Genomic DNA, 16,782 nt, shown 5'->3' with positions numbered 1-16,782 from the left:
CCTTTCCTGAGAAGCTGAGATTTTTTTAAAAAGCTTTGCCAGACATTTCCTCAAGTCAGATAGTTACAATTTTTATTGCTGTTTTCGCCTGGGTTTATTCATGGTTGGTGCCGCTACTGTACTTTAATGTTGTTTTATAGTAGAAGACTTCTTATTGGGTAGTTTTATTCTTTTAAGTGTGGAAGTTTTAATTGCTTAGTGTTATTCTTTTAACTGTGTGCTGCCTTGGTTGCTGAAGGATGGCTTAAACATCCCCTTAATAAGAAAATGAACAAATTCAGCCTGAAGTTGCCTTTCTAGCAGAAAGAGGATTTGTCTAACTCTGCTGAACCACATTTTACTTATAATTAAACAGTTATTTGTATTTTTTTAAAAATATATACATACATATATATATATATCTATTTCCCCAATTTATATTTCAAACAGGAAGTTGTCATTGGAGATTTGAAGCCAGGCACTTTCCACCGTGTAAGTGTAGGAGCTTACGGCTGGGCAGGAAAAGGCAGACCCAGCATGCCCAGAAATGTAATGACTCTATCGCAAGGTAAAAGCTGTGCGAATAGCTTGCTATTGTGGATGCCGGTTGGGGCAGAGATAATCCCAGGCATTGTGTTTTGCTGGCAGGCGAATGCATGCTGACAGCGAGAGGGTACAGCGTGCAAATTGCAGCTGGGGATGGAGGGGGATGAAGATTTCAGAAGTACTGCTGGTGAGAGGGCAAGATGTAGATGTATTGGCAAAACAGCCAGGAGTGCTATTAAAGATTTAAAAGGAGAAATGCAGCCTGATGTGGTTTCTTGGCACCTTCGTAAACTTCCTTGAAATGTCTCCACAAGGGCATCGAAGCATTTGCTTTGCTTCATAAAGTTTCTGGTCTGCAAGGCTGCCTCCTTGTCACAGCCAGGCACTTCGTTGACCTGGAGATGCCAGGAGTTGGATCTGGGATCTTTGGAATGAAAAAAACATGCGCTCTATCACTGTCCTGTGGCACTAACTACAGCCACTAGGTCTAGGGGAAAGAAAGTGGGTTGCAGGAGCTGGAGGTAACAGCGAACTAAGGAAGCCAACAAAATATTCTGATGAGATGTCCAGTTCCTTTCAAAATATAGTTGTATAGATGCATTTGCCACAGCAAGAAGTACTTTCTGGGATTCTCCAAAGTGACCGATGAGATGGTATGATTGGCAGACACATACTCTTCTTTCGTTTTAGATAAATGCATGCCTCCAGATCCACCATACCAGCCTCAAGTGCTGGTCGTTTCTGACTCAGAAGTTGCTCTCTCGTGGAAACCAGGACCCAGTGAAGGAAGTTCCCCAATTCAGTACTACACAGTGGAATTCATAAGGTGATTTTGCTTATAGGATTCGCATTTGTGTACACTCTTGGCTCACATGGGTTGAAATCTATTTCAGACTGGTATCTTTATTCTAGGTGGAAGTTGGTTCTCATTTATTCATTCATTCAAATGGCTTGGTCCCAAAGAAAGCTCCTTCCCTTCTTATGTCCTATTGATGCTTTTCATGTGCTCCTCTTTGGACAGCGAGAACATACAGAGGACATAATCAGAGTCCTGCTGGATCACACCAAAGGCTCATCTAGTCCAGCCTTCTGGACTGACCAGCCAGGGGCCTATGGTAAGCCTGCAAGCAAGACCAGAGGCATATTGCCTCTGATAATGGAGGTAATTTATAGCCATCAGGACCAGCAGCCATTTCTGTTGCTCTCTACAACTCCTTTTCCTCTGGAGACTCCTGGAAAACTCAGCATCCTTCCATAGCTTTGCAAAAACCATTTTATTTCTCCCAACTTTCAGTGGCTGTGAGTTTAGGGATATATAACGCCATGTTCTAGTTGTTTGAAATAGGTTTTTCATATTATTGCATTCACCTGTGAGCATCAGCAAGCTCACCTGTTTAGATGTCATGCTGGAAATGAGCAGGAAGTGGAGTCACAGCCCCTTGGCTGCCAAATCTTCTGAGGTCTCAGTTGTCCTTGGCAGCCTTATGCCAGGCAGGTGAGTGGGAACTTAGAAAAGAGTGAATGGGTTCATTTTGTTAAGTTCAATATACAGATGATTGCCTTGACACCTTGTTTATGCAAGTCGGTTGAGCAGGTGTGGAGCCTTTTGGTGAACACAGATGGACAACAGCTGTGCTCTTCATGAATGTGATTTATTTTGTGTATCGTTAACCACCTTCAGGATAGCCATTTTATGTTTGTTTGCAAAGCGTTGTCTGGGTCACGGTGATCTTGCATTTCCAGGAAAATGTGAAATGCTCAAAGCCATCATAATAACGTTTTGCTTAGAAATGCGACTTACGCATTTCATTACATGATTTACCTGAATGCATATGGTGCTAAATACTAGTCAAAGCAGCTTGCCTTCTGCAAGACATATATTTGTGGTCACTGCTGGAGATGTTTCTTCTCCCATTGTGATGATTGTTAAAGGTGTCATGGCCATTGGCTATGAAAAGTAAAAATCTGTTAGACCGATTCTTGAAGGTGTTTGCTGGAAAGGCGCTCCTACGCACTTCCATTATATCTTAGGTGAGACTATCTTGTTTCCAACTCATGTTCCTGGCTGCCACTGCAGATCACCTCCCAGTCTAAGCATCAATCAGCTGTGTGGAACAGGGAACTCCTCCACATATACACCTGTATTCCATTGTATATCTATATTGTCTTGTTCCCTACCAAAGTGCTGGCTGTTATTGTGCATTTGACTATTAGATGCAAAAATATCCAAGGTTCAGACTTACATAGTAATTAGGCAACCTTGGACAAATTTCAGCTTTCTATTCATTTTGGAAATGTCCTAGGCATTTTGCTATATCCATGAGCCACTCATGGTGAAGATAACTATCTATATCTCTCTCTGTGTATTTTATTCTTGGTTTATTTGTGTAAGACAGTGTCACCTTAAAGCAAGTTAAATATTTTCCATTTGAATTAAGATATTTTGTTCTGACTTGTTTTTATTTTTTTAAAATTATGTTTATTATGTGTAACACCCAGAACGCTAGTAAATCTCTTCTAAATGCCAGTCCCCGTTGTGTTCATAAGAGGAGTTTTGGTGCTTTTGCGCAGTTTTCTCTACTATCAACTCAGATATATTCAAGTCAGCTTAATACATTTTAGTTCTGCAAATGACTTTATCTAAGTGATTTCCAAATTCTCCCTGTGTGTATGTAACCCCATTCTGAAACTTGCGTTTTCCCATGACCCAAGATTGCATCCTGATTTGGAAGCCAAGAAACTGTAAATTAAACGTGTTTTACTGCACTAACATTATTCTGTTGTGCAACTCATGGCTCTTGGTGGTCTGTAGGGATTAGACTGGATTTCATGTGGATCCTGTATCTTTGACCCCCCAAATTGTTACCCTGCCATCCAGAAATTCATTGTGTGCTGTAACATTAAATCAGTTTTCCTGAACCCCCCCCCTTTTAAAAACACAAGGCACATAATGGCTGAGACAAAGAAACAGTTAAGTAGCCATAGAATGGGATATGGACAGGATGATGGGAGATGAAGGGTTGTGTGTGTGTGTGTGTGTGTGTGTGTGTGTGAGAGAGAGAGAGAGAGAGGTTCTGAAATTTTCTCTATTAGAATAAGGTCTGGAAACACTTGCATCTTCTGCAGTTTCATGTCCATTCTGAGGTACATATGAAACTCCTAAGCATGCAAGTGCTTCATGTCCATTGATAGGGAGCATATGCAAACAGATCCTTATGCAGAACTGCATGATTTGTAATTTATTTTTATTTCACAAGATTTATATACAGCTTGGTTGTAATGTAGACACATGTTTGAGGATTGGGACATTCGCAGGGAAACCAAAATGCTTGTTTACAAAGCTATTGTACTACCAACCTTACTGTACGCTTGTGAAACATGGACCACTTCTAAATGCCATCTCCAACTCCTTGAAAGATTCCATCAACAGTGTCTCTGAAAATTTTTACACATCACTTGGGAGGACAGGCGAACTAATGCCAGTGTACTGGAAGAAGCAAAGATCACCAGTGTCGAAGCAATGATTCTTCAACATCAACTTCGTTGGACTGGTCATGATGCGCGGATGCCTGATTATCGTCTTCCAAAACAACTCCTCTATTCTGAACTTTAAAATGGAAAGCGTAATGTTGGTGGTCAACAAAAGAGGTTTAAGGACTCTCTCAATGCAAAAAAAAAGTAAAAAAAGAAGTAGCATAAACACCGACAACTGGGAAACACTGGCCTGCGAGCGCTCCAGTTGGAGAACAGCCTTTACCAAAGGTGTCATGGGCTTTGAAGACGCTTGAACTCAGGACGAAAAGGAGAAACATGCTAAGAGGAAGGCATGCTTGGCAAAACTTCACCGTGATGAACTCCCGCCCAGAAACCTATGACCCCACTGTGGAAGGACGTGTGGTTCCAGAATTGGCCTCCACAGTCACTTATGGACTCACTTTCAAAACCGTGTTTATGAAAGACAATTTTACCCAGCTACTAGTGATCGCCAAAGAAGACGACGTAGTAGACATATGCGTATTCATGACCATGATAGTATAGGTGCTTTTTTGCTACATATGAATTTTAGATTTCTTTTATGTGTAGTGCAACCTTATACATGTCTATTGAAGCAAGTCCTGCTGAACTTAATTGGACTTGTAGGTTTAGAACTGTACCCTAGTAAAGCAGCAGAGACAGGATATCATAATTAGGCTTTGGAAGTTTGGGATCACACCCTGTAAAGCCATGATTTTTTCCACTTTTGGTCTTTGTTCAGAAAATACTATACCCTACTGACTGTCTGGGAAGACAAATAAGACGAGGGCTAAAGTGTACATATGTACTCTAAGCTATATGAAGATTGATGAAAACGAAAGGAAACTATAAGATGAGATGGATGCTGACATTGTTAGCATAATTTCCATCTTCTTTGCCCAGCTTTGGAGAAACAGGTCTAATAAAATATGGAAATGTGTAATTTGTAACATTCTGTGAATTACACCATAGGCAGAGTATTTTTCATAATTGTGAATTCACCGTTACTGGCATTCAACTAATTACTAGTATTCATAGAAGTGCAAGAACAGGGCTCTCCCCAAGCTGGGCTTGTTGGTTCAGCTAAGCGTAAGCCCTGCTTTATGGGCTTGAGAATTATATATTTCAGATTGCTAGCAGATGTTTTTACAGGAAAATCATTCCCCCACATTTCCAAAAGGAAGAAGAAAGAAGTCTAAACATTGCACTTTTGCATCAGGGGAAAAAAAGAACCTCTTTCCAAATTCGGTTGGACATTAATCAGAAGGAATAGTTGTAAAGGGAAAAAGCAGATGGTACGTGTAAGATAAAATGGTACGAGATAAAATTCTCCTCCCAGATACACCTGCAGGAGCTTGGTAGGTAGTAGTTCATATATTTGTAGTTGGCGCTTCAACACTGTTACAGAATTTCTATCAAGGCCATTTGAGAACCAAAATTGTTCCTCAAAGCCTTCTGGATGATTTGTTCACTGGGGCGTCTTAAGATGCTATATTATAGTATTTTGGCCTTAAAGCTTTATAGGATGTTTGGTGCATATATATATATATATAGCAAGAGAGAGATCAAACAGCAGCTTAAAATGAGGCTGCATGCACACATTTTATTCTAGAATCAAAGTAAACCACATACAGTGGTACCTTGGTTTACGAACTTAATCCATTCTGGAAGTCCATTCTTAAACCAAAGCATTCTTAAACCAAAGCATGCTTTCCCATAGCAGTGGGGGACTCAATTTAAAAATGGAACACACTCAACAGGAAGAGGAACATGTTCCGCTTCCAAGGCAAAGTTTACAAACCAAAACACCTACTTCCAGGTTTGCAGCGTTCTTAATCCAAGTTGTTCATAAACTAAGCTGTTCTTAAACCAAGGTACCACTGGACTTGTATTTTCCATGTAGTCCGCAGACAATCTAGATCAACTGCATAGTTTTTGCCCCCGAAAAGCACCTTATGAGAAACTGGCTTCATTCCGAAAGCAGAAGCTGGTGGGAGATTGATTTGCAGTACTTCACAGTGTGCCCATTTGAGAACAGATGAAAAATGATATAGGTGTTCCTGGCAATGGGAGTTGTATCCACAGCAGCCCAATGACATGGGTGGCCATATGCCACCATCACTGCTTCCTCTTTCGTGCAGCTGGGGCATTTTCAAGGAGAAATAGGCATGGCTAACCTAATCAAGGGGAGAGTGTTCAAACATGTATCAAGTAACCAGGCCTACTCTTGTGGACAGCTGGATCTAGATTGTAATCAGAAGAAGAAGAGTTTGGATTTGATATCCCGTTTTATCACTACCCGAAGGAGTCTCAAAGCGGCTAACACTCTCCTTTCCCTTCTTCCCCCACAACAAACACTCTGTGAGGTGAGTGGGGCTGAGAGACTTCAAGAAGTGTGACTAGCCCAAGGTCACCCAGCAGCTGCATGTGGAGGAGCGGGGACGCGAACCCGGTTCACCGGATTACAAGTCTGCCGCTCTTAACCACTACACCACACTGGCTCTCAGCACATTGAGGATAAATGTGAATGATTCTGGATTGAGAAAAACTACATTTTTGTGCCCCCAATAGTTTAGTGTGTAAATGACCACAGATTACCTTCAGTTATCTGTTTCCTTCCTGCCCCATGAGCAGTTGGCATTGTATGTAGAATGCCATTTTAAGAAGAATCTGTATTAAAGAGTGGGGGGAAACCATCCACCTATAAAAACGAAGACTGCTGTTAAACAAAGAAAAGTGAACAGATGCTCTTAATTAGTAGAAATGGTGGAGGCCATCACTTTGTATAAAAATTAAAACTTGAGTGTTCAGGTAGGTGCACATCATTAGGCCATCTTTTTCTTCTTAGCATGGGGGAAGCAACATGTCTGGAGAAAATTTATTTTCTTAGAACCGGCGCAGAAGTTTAAGACAAGACAATATTTTAGAGGTGAGTCATCCTTCCTTGGGCTGTTGTGTAGAGGTTTTTCCTTTGGTCTCCTGTGACCAGAGAATTTGGTTTCTCCAGTTCACAGAGTACTGACCAAGCTGAAACAGAACGGTTCCAAATTGTGTCCACCCTTCTTGCTCAACTGAAGTGACCCTCGAGTGATACTGGCCGATAAAAGAATTTTGGCAGCCCTTGCTAGGCTCCAAATAAATAAGGAATACACAGCCTGCCTGCCTTAGACTGTTGTTTTCATTAGAATACTGCCAGAGTTGTTTGCAACTAGTTCTGCATATAAACAATAGTAGATCTGAACCTTGGAGGTTATTTCCTGCCATAAATATTACAAGGATATGGGGTGGACATCAACTTTATTTTTCCTTTAGATGTCATTTCAGTCCTTGTTATTTTCAGGCACTTCAACTGGAAAGACTTCAGTGGGATGATGTGGGGTGTTCTCCTGCTTGCCTCCCTGCCCCATAAAAGTGTGGGAGATGCCCCATAGAAGACAGTATAGCCCCTCCAGCATTGCAGCTGGGTTCCTGACATGCCAGTCCTCCTTCATTTCTCCCATTAACATCTCCCAGCTGCTGCTGCTGCTTTTTTAAATAAAATTTTATTAAAGCTTTTTCACGATACAATAAAAGAAAAGGAACCGATCTAAATGAAAGCAAAAGCAAGGAGAGAAAGAGAAAATAGGCCACCAAAGGAAAATAAAAATACTCAAATCAAAAAGGAAAGTGAAGATCAGAAGAAAAACAAAAAGGGACTTCCAGTTTTCCACCTGGTTGTCACATAAAAGAAATGATTCAAAATATTCACTCTAGAACAGGGGTTGGCAAGGTTTACCTCGCTTGGGCTGGTTCACTCCTGCGGAGATCGCTCAGTGGGCTGGATCATGTCTGTGCAGATACGATTTCCGGTGTCCCGGAAGCGAGTCCCTGCTCTGTGCTGCGTCGGTTTAGCACAGTGCGCGGGGACTCACCGAATGGGAGGCTTGGTTCAGGGACGGCTCGCAGGCCGTTTAAACAACCCCTGTTGGCCACTTGTGGCCCAAGGGCCGCAGGTTGCTGAACCCTGCTCTAGAATGACACCTAGCTGATCTACTTTCTGTTAGGCAATATTTCCCCAGTCTTCAACCTAAATTGATTAATTCATTTTCCTTTTTAAACAAAAAGTCCAAGAGGGCTTCTCTACTTATTATTAATAAATGTCAGCAGTAATTTTCTCTAATCAATCAACTTTGTCTCCAATAACTTCAACAATCATTCCTCCAAGTCTTTCCATCTTTGTCTCTCTGCTGTGATCCTATATTAAAATAATGTTCCACCGTTCTTTACTTAGTATGTATTCATTAGTTCACACCCAGTTCTCTATGTTCCATTCCCATTTCTAATTACACAATTTCTCTGTGTGGTTTCGCTTCTGTTTCTTCCTGGGAATATCCCACATACTGTAGCCTGGTTGGTATTGACCTAGGGCAGGGCCTTCTTAGTGTTGGCTCCCCATTAGTGGCATGCCCTCCCTGGCAAGGTGTGTGCATTCCTCTTTTGCGCACTATTGACATTCAGGAGAAAGTTAAAAGCGTTCCTGTTCACCCAGGCATGTGATGGATGAAAGAGACTCTTCCTGGCACCTCAGCATTCTTAGTTCTAAGGTTATGTGACTGTGAGCTGCACAACTTTGCAATGGCATCCCTTGGAGGTTGTTCTTAATCTTTTTGCCTCCATGGTAGGAATGTGTTCATTTTTAGAGTTCTCTTATTTTGACACTTCTCGTTGGAATGAAGGGTCTGGGAGTTGAGAGAGGTCCCCCTCCTCTGTACACAGCAGCTGGAGGCTGTTTCCAAGTCCCAAGGACCCTAATCCCCATGCTAGCTATCCTCCTTTCTTTGAGAAGAACAGACATTCACTGGCAAGTACAACATTTCTGTTCTGGTAGGCAGAATAGATCAAAGTATATTTCTGTAGATACAGTCATAGCTAAATCAATACTGTACACGCCTGTATCATAAGTCACAGCGGATCATTTTTACATTTTGAACCTGGGTACAAAAAATATCCAATGTTTGATTTCCGTATTTCATATTTGGCATAGGTGGCATGCAATGGTATGCAGTATTTTACCATCATATTTGGTAGCTTATAGGAAATGTTCACTGCTGTCTGGGGTTTTTTTCCTTTTTTGACATGAAATGGCAATGGAATTGCTTGTGGGATTTAATGTGTGATGGTTACTTAAAATCAGAACATCCAGGAGACACCAGCACATTTACGGCAGTCAAATTTCATAGCCGTAATTCCAGATAGAATGACAAGTTCAGTAAATCTCTTAACACTTGCAAATATTTGGCTTCAGCTGATTGACATGGCCGATTTGAATTATACCTTGTGTCTTCTTTGCTCATCCTAATCAGACCTGATCTCGACGCCAATTGGACAGTAATTAGAGAGCAGATCCAAATGGACTCCATGGTTCTGAAGGGTCTCACTCCGAACAACAAGTACCAGTTTGCAGTCCGAGCGGCAAATTCATATGGATCCAGCCTGCCTAGTGCTCCCAGTGATGCTATCAGAATGTTCAGTGAGTAGAATATCCTTCTTTGATTGTTTGGCACTTAAAATATTCACGGTGGCCGAGAACTCTCTTTAGCCACTGATGGTATTTTTTAAACACTCCCTTCTTCCCTGTTCCTTTGCTCCCTGAATCTGGCCTTGCTGACTACCTGGATGTTGGCAGCTTCCAGAATTCTGTAAAAGTCAAGCCATGGGTGCAATTAAAGGAAGCCCCAGGCTAAAAAACAGCCTCGTGCTGCTCCCTTGCAACCACAGAATTCTCATTTTTTTGTTTTATAGCAGCTACATACGGAATTGATAAGCAAGCATCTTAGGGAGAAGAAACACAGACAGCCCTGTTATTCACTTTCTCCTGCAGTTCTTTAAAACGGAATTGTATATATTGCATGCACAATTTAAAAACGACTACAGAAAAAGACCAAAGTAAATCTGTGATGCTGCGATAGAAGGTTGGAGGTGCTTGCACAACTTGGAGCACTGACTGAGGGGCGGGCAATGGGATGAGCCGGTTTGCGTCCGTTTTTGGATCAGATGTTGTGGAGTAAACATTGGACTCTTTTATTGTTGTTGTTGTTGTTGTGTGTGCGTGTGCGAGGGTTGTTGTCTCTTCAGCCTTTGGCTATCCTGCCTGCGTGCCTTGAATTTTGAAAACCCCCACACTCTTTGAGGATGCAAGAGCAGAAATGAAAGCTATGTGAAGTATAACTAACTACCTGCTACCAAAATCAGCAGTCCATTCTTGTACAGCTTACCCCGGGTCCCCCGGATGACTCTATTCTGGTTGTTTCCCTACCCCACTTCACGTCACTGGCTGTCTTTGTTTGGTGTGAGGAAAGTCGACTGTAGTCAGTGGCGTAGCGTGGGGGGTGCAGGGGGGGCTGGCCGCACCGGGCGCAACATCTGGGGGTTAGGGTTAGGGGGCGCAAATCCACGGTTTAGGGGGCACAAATCCATGGGTTAGGGGGCGCAAATTACTTGCCTTGCCCCGGGTGCTGACAACCCACGCTACGCCACTGACTGTAGTGCATGGCCAGCCCTGCCATTAGACAGAGGGACCCAGGCTCTTCAAGTGGCAGATTCTGCAGGCAGGGAGAAGGGTTGGAGAACAGAACGGCGTGTGTCATGTGACTCACCCTGTGCACCGTTAGCTGGTATGCAGTGAAAGATGTTGTCCCATCACCTGTGTAGGAAGTGAGGTCACATCTGCTTCCCGTCTGGCTTCCGAAACGTTCAAAAACCGAGGCGTGGCTTCCCATTGGTTGTAAGAGCTTCTTGCACTCAGAGGAAGCCATGTTGCACGTTTGGGTTCTGAAAAACGTTTGAAAACGGAAGCATTTACTTCCAGGTTTTCGGCGTTCGAGAACTGAAATGTATGACAACAAACCGAGATTCCACTGTACATTTAAAGCACTCTTATACCACTTTAACAGCCATGAAGAAACCTGGGAACTGCAATTTGTTGAGGGTGCCGAGAACTACAGATCTGTGAGGTCATCACCCTTAGCTCCCAGGACTCTTTGGGGGAAGCCATGGCTGTTAACGTGGTGTCAGAGTCCTTTAAATAGTTTACAAATATGGAACCAGGGGAGCCGCCATCTTGTCCTTCATTGTGGGCGGGAAATAGCTAGGGCCAGCCCTGATGTAATGGCATCAAAACACAGAGAAGTTCATGGAGGAGTGGGGAGTTTTGACGGGGGTGCCATTTCTTGTTGAGTTCCATCCTCTGTGTGGGCAAAAATGAAAACTGGCAGCAGGTTAAGGATGAAACTGAGCAGAAGGATTCATTAAAAAACCATGGTGGGTTTGGGAAGGGGAGCAGTATTCTGAATTATCAGTTAAACCTGAATTCTGTTGGGGTGGGTTTTGTTAGCAGTGCTATTTTTTAATCCAAGCTTCCTTTTCATGCCAGCCTCTTTCATCTCCTGTGGTCTTGGCCTTCATTCCTTGGTCCCAGTGGGACAACTTCATTGCAAGTTGTGCAGAATCTTTAGAATTATGATCCTCATTGAAGTTTCTTGGGTTTAAATTTAACTTCTGAACAGAATGTTTATGGAAACCTCTTCCAGGTACAATCTGCTCCATGGAATTTGTAGTCTGGAATTCCTCATGGAAGGTCATCTGTCTTTGTTGCTGGACACACACTCTTCCCACATCCTGTTTATCTTTAGACATAAATTTTCCAAATCCTTCTGTATCCAAAGATAGACATCTTTTCCTCTGCTGCTCTGGGTATGATTGGCTCCTCTTAACACAGAAGCTCAATTATAGCTTATCACAATAACAATAATAATGCTATCTGGATCTGGATGGATCTGGCAACTTCTGTTTCAGTGTATCTGAAGAAGTGTGCATGCACACGAAAGCTCATACCAAGAACTAACTTAGTTGGTCTTTAAGGTGCTACTGGAAGGAATTTTTTTATTTTTAATAATAATGCTGTATAACAGGAATAATATTGATATGTATGATATATAAAAAGCCACTTTCTGTTAGGTGCTCGTATAGTGGTGGCCCATGAACTAGAGCAGGCATCCCCAAACTCAGCCCTCCAGATGTTTTGGGACAACAATTCCGACCATCCCAGACCACTGGTCCTGTTAGCTAGGGATGATGGGAGTTGTAGTTCCCAAACATCTGGAGGGCCGAGTTTGGAGGTGCCTGAACTAGAGGGAACCTGCCAGATCTCTCCCATAAATCTGCAATCTGGGCCCAGAGCTATCTTGAACCATGCAATCCGACTATGCAAGAATATCTAGATTGCTTTGTTGTGTGTGTGGTGGGGGAGAGAATGGAGTGTTGTGGTGTTCTTCACAGGACCACAACCTCTGAGTATTCTCAGTTAAGAAACAGGGTTTGTAGCCACTCTTGGTCTCTGCTCTTGGATCTAAGCCCCCTGATTCATCATGGAGGAAGATTGAGGACAACCTATCGTTCCCTGTCCTTTTCTAAAAGCCAACTAACAATTATTACAATCTTGTTTTTCCAATATATATATATATATATATATATATATATATATATATATATATATATATGTAGGTTTTGGTGTCTTCGGGTGTCTTCCCGTGTAAGAGTTGGGGTGTCTAGGCGACGTTTCGACGAGGTCTCACTCGTCATCTTCAGGCTGGTGCTTTCGGCTTCTTGTTACTGGAACAGAGCAGGATCTCAGTGTTTGAGTTCCTATAAATACTGTTGAGGGGGTGTGGTGTATAGCCTCCAACGTTCTGGGCAGAGAGGAAGTTCCCAGGTTAGTGTGCCTTTTCTTCTTTTGTTCCTTAATTACTTGAGGGATATCTTGAGTGATTTCTTGAGTGATATTCTGAGTACCACTTAGGTGGGTCATTAAGTGTGGATTAGTTGCTAAAGCTTTCGTGTCTTGACCTCTTGAGCTTGTGAAGAGTTTTTCTGAGAAGATGGCTGTACTGCACTTAGTTGTGCTCTGGCTTGGCTTCGTGTATAGGGGCGAGCTGTGGTTTTGTGCCCTGTGCCAGCCAGATCTGTGTAGGGATTGCAGGGGGGTGCAGCATCCGGAGGTGCCACTATGGTTTGGCTACTGGATGGTGTCTGTAATTTATCTGTGGAGAGGGTCTGGGTTTGGGTCTGGTGTGGTTGATTGGTGATGGCGTTCTGTGTGCCTCTGGTTCTGGTGTCGGTTTTTGTGGGGAGGGCTAATTTCCAGATGTCTGGCAGGCGGGACGTGTCGTCACGCTTGTTCATGTTGTGAGGGTGTTTCTCTATCTCGATGGCTTCCATGATTATTCTCTTGTGGTGATGTTCCATGTTAAAGAGCAATTTGGAATCTGCAAAATTAATTTCGTGTCCTGTTTCTTTCATGTCCTGTTTCTTCCAACACATGAAAGAAACAGGACACGAAATTAATTTTGCAGATTCCAAATTGCTCTTTAACATGGAACATCACCACAAGAGAATAATCATGGAAGCCATCGAGATAGAGAAACACCCTCACAACATGAACAAGCGTGACGACACGTCCCGCCTGCCAGACATCTGGAAATTAGCCCTCCCCACAAAAACCGACACCAGAACCAGAGGCACACAGAACGCCATCACCAATCAACCACACCAGACCCAAACCCAGACCCTCTCCACAGATAAATTACAGACACCATCCAGTAGCCAAACCATAGTGGCACCTCCGGATGCTGCACCCCCCTGCAATCCCTACACAGATCTGGCTGGCACAGGGCACAAAACCACAGCTCGCCCCTATACACGAAGCCAAGCCAGAGCACAACTAAGTGCAGTACAGCCATCTTCTCAGAAAAACTCTTCACAAGCTCAAGAGGTCAAGACACGAAAGCTTTAGCAACTAATCCACACTTAATGACCCACCTAAGTGGTACTCAGAATATCACTCAAGAAATCACTCAAGATATCCCTCAAGTAATTAAGGAACAAAAGAAGAAAAGGCACACTAACCTGGGAACTTCCTCTCTGCCCAGAACGTTGGAGGCTATACACCACACCCCCTCAACAGTATTTATAGGAACTCAAACACTGAGATCCTGCTCTGTTCCAGTAACAAGAAGCCGAAAGCACCAGCCTGAAGATGACGAGTGAGACCTCGTCGAAACGTCGCCTAGACACCCCAACTCTTACACGGGAAGACACCCGAAGACACCAAAACCTACATTCCTGTACCCGTGAAAATCTACGAAAGCATATATATATATATATATATAGCTCCTCCTGTTGCACCCAGGCTGTTTCTCTTTGTTTGGCCCTTCCTCAGCTTCTTTTGTTGCTTATGAAGCAGAATCAGCCCGTCATTCCCCTGCTTCTCTAGACTCACATTCCTTCATCACACCTGAGCTTAATTTTAGGCAGCTGCTGTCGGTGGGGAGCCAAAATGCACTGGCATCTCTTGGACGTATCACAGGCATATTTATTCATATATTTATTTCTTCTGTTAGGTATTTATTATTTTCTTCCCAGTTGGGATTCAGGGTGGCTTCCAACATTTAAAAATAGCATTCGAAAACACAAAGTAAGGAAAGCAAACTAGCTTAGAACAATAGCTAAAATACACCAAAACCTGCAAGTAAAATACTTTTTTGTCCTGACAGCAGCCCAGTGATCAACATTGTCTGCTCCTTAGTTTTCAAAGACCTGAACAGGATAGTGAAAGGATAGCAAAAAGGGAGCCAATCTTATTTCTCCTGGGAGAGAATTCCATAATATGAAAGCATCCCCGTTCTCAACTGAGGATCCTAGCACCCGGGCAGGTTTGAACAGGGAGAGGCAGTCTCTCAGGTAGCCTGGACCCAAGTGTTTGAGTGTGTCTTGTGTGTATGTGTTTTGCTACTTTGTATATGCAACCTTCTGACCATTTTACCCTTGCTTGTGTAACTTAGAGATAAGCCACTTGGGGCTAGGGAGAAACAGGTTTTGTTCTCAAAGGCTGGAATCACAAAGTCACGATGTGCAGGAGGGGCATTTAACTCATTCTGAGTCGTATCTCCATGTTCATCCATACATTTCCTTTTTAGAGAGAGGCATAGTTGCCATTCACTCCTATAGGGAATAGTAACAAGCAGCTCATGGAAACTTGCTTATAAGGAAGGAAGAAGCTGCCTTTGGTCGCTGATTCTAGATAGCTTGGCCTTCAGGGACTTTGTGTGTTTGTGCAACATATCTCTGTCCATTGCATTTGCCCAGAGGTCTTTGCAGTGTACAAGCCCCTAGCCTCTGCTTTTGTTTTGGTGGGGTAAGCAGTATTTGGCGGTGGTTGCTTGGTTTTTTGACATTTAAGTTAATCATTACCAGATAGCTCAGTTGCTTCGAGCATGGTGCTGATAATGCCATGGTTGCAGGATTGATCCCCATATGGGACAGCTGCATTGCAGTGAGTTGGACTAGCTGGTCCCTTCCAACAATTCTGTGATTCTATGTCCTCTGAGCAGTTCACATAGAAAGCAAAGCAGGACACCTGGCTTCTTCCCCCCGTCAAGGCCAGTAAATTACCCATCAATTGGAGTAGAAGAGGCTGGTCTTTCTGCTTAAAGGTAAAGGTAAAGGGACCCCTGACCATTAGGTCCAGTCGCGGACGACTCTGGGGTTGCTGTGCTCATCTCACTTTATTGGCCGAGGAAGGCGGTGTACAGCTTCCGGGTCGTGTGGCCAGCAGGTCTAAGCCGCTTCTGGCGAACCAGAGCAGCGCACAGAAACACCGTTTACCTTCCCACCAGAGTGGTACCTATTTATCTACTTGCACTGCGTACTTTTGAACTGCCAGGTTGGCAGGAGCAGGAACCAAGCAATGGGAGCTCACCCCATTGCGGGGATTGGAACCGCCGACCTTCTGATCAGCAAGCCCTAGGCTCAGTGGTTTAACCCACAGCGCCACCCGCGTCCTGGTCTTTCTGCTTAGTTTTAGCCATTAAGCAAAGCTACCTTGTATAGACTTAAAATGCAGTGATTTCCCAGTGGTGTAAGCTTGTGACATTGGCCTCTTCATGAAAAGGCATTGTAAGCTGTTGATCAATACTTAGTTGCCACCTAATTAGCATCAGCACGAGGTTTTTACAGCTCCCTATTTATTTTAACAGGGTTGATTTGCTATAACCTAATCCTTGATTATTTGGAGAGAGGCTTCCTTTCTCAATGTCTCCCCTGCAGGGCTTTCAATTAATTACGGGCGCAGGATTACAAGGATGGTAGAACATCTTAAGTTGGTGTCGGGTCATTGCAAGATCAAGACTTTGTAAATGAAGTACTGCATGCCCTTAACAGCTGTCGCCCACTTTTTTGGGATTTCTGGAATCACCATTACTTTAACAGTTAACCGATCAGTTACCCATTATGATCTAGTGAGCTCTTCCATCAGTTGCATAAAACTTCATCTCATTCTCACTCCAGGAATAATAGTAGAGCCTTTTACCAGTATCCCTGCTTTCTTACAGAGACAGTGCTATTTTGTGGCACTGTTGCGTTGCATGACATGATCCGACAGAGGAAATGAGAGAACACAAAGAGCTGAAAACACTGCGGGGGGTTAGATAGCTTCATCTTCATGTGTGAAGACACCAAAATAGGAGGAGACTGTAAAAACACATGGCCATGACACTTACCAGCTGGATCATTGCTTGCCTTTAAAAAAATATCTCTTCAGCTAACAACATAAAGAGTTGATGTATTCTTTGCAGCTGAAACTTTTTCCGCAGGCTTGGAGAAGTAAGATGAAAACTATTTCTGACTGTGGGTCCATGTTTTCCAACTTAC

General features: G+C 43.2%; 1 protein-coding gene across 2 annotated transcripts in view; it reads left to right on the top strand.

Annotated features, from left to right (window-relative positions):
- Positions 1 to 16,782, top strand: part of EGFLAM (EGF like, fibronectin type III and laminin G domains) — a 103,840-nt gene that overhangs the window by 42,275 nt on the left and 44,783 nt on the right. For both annotated transcript variants that reach the window (XM_083465794.1, XM_083465795.1), the window contains 3 exons: positions 430 to 547; positions 1,216 to 1,351; positions 9,381 to 9,547. In XM_083465794.1, coding sequence (XP_083321920.1) covers positions 430 to 547; positions 1,216 to 1,351; positions 9,381 to 9,547 — 421 coding nt within the window. The remainder of the gene's footprint in view (positions 1 to 429; positions 548 to 1,215; positions 1,352 to 9,380; positions 9,548 to 16,782) is intronic.

Source organism: Podarcis liolepis, assembly GCF_965112155.1.
Source record: "Podarcis liolepis genome assembly, chromosome: 11".
Taxonomy (NCBI): domain Eukaryota; kingdom Metazoa; phylum Chordata; class Lepidosauria; order Squamata; family Lacertidae; genus Podarcis; species Podarcis liolepis.
Note: the sequence above shows the minus strand (reverse complement) of the source record. Positions and strands in the feature narration are given on the sequence as shown.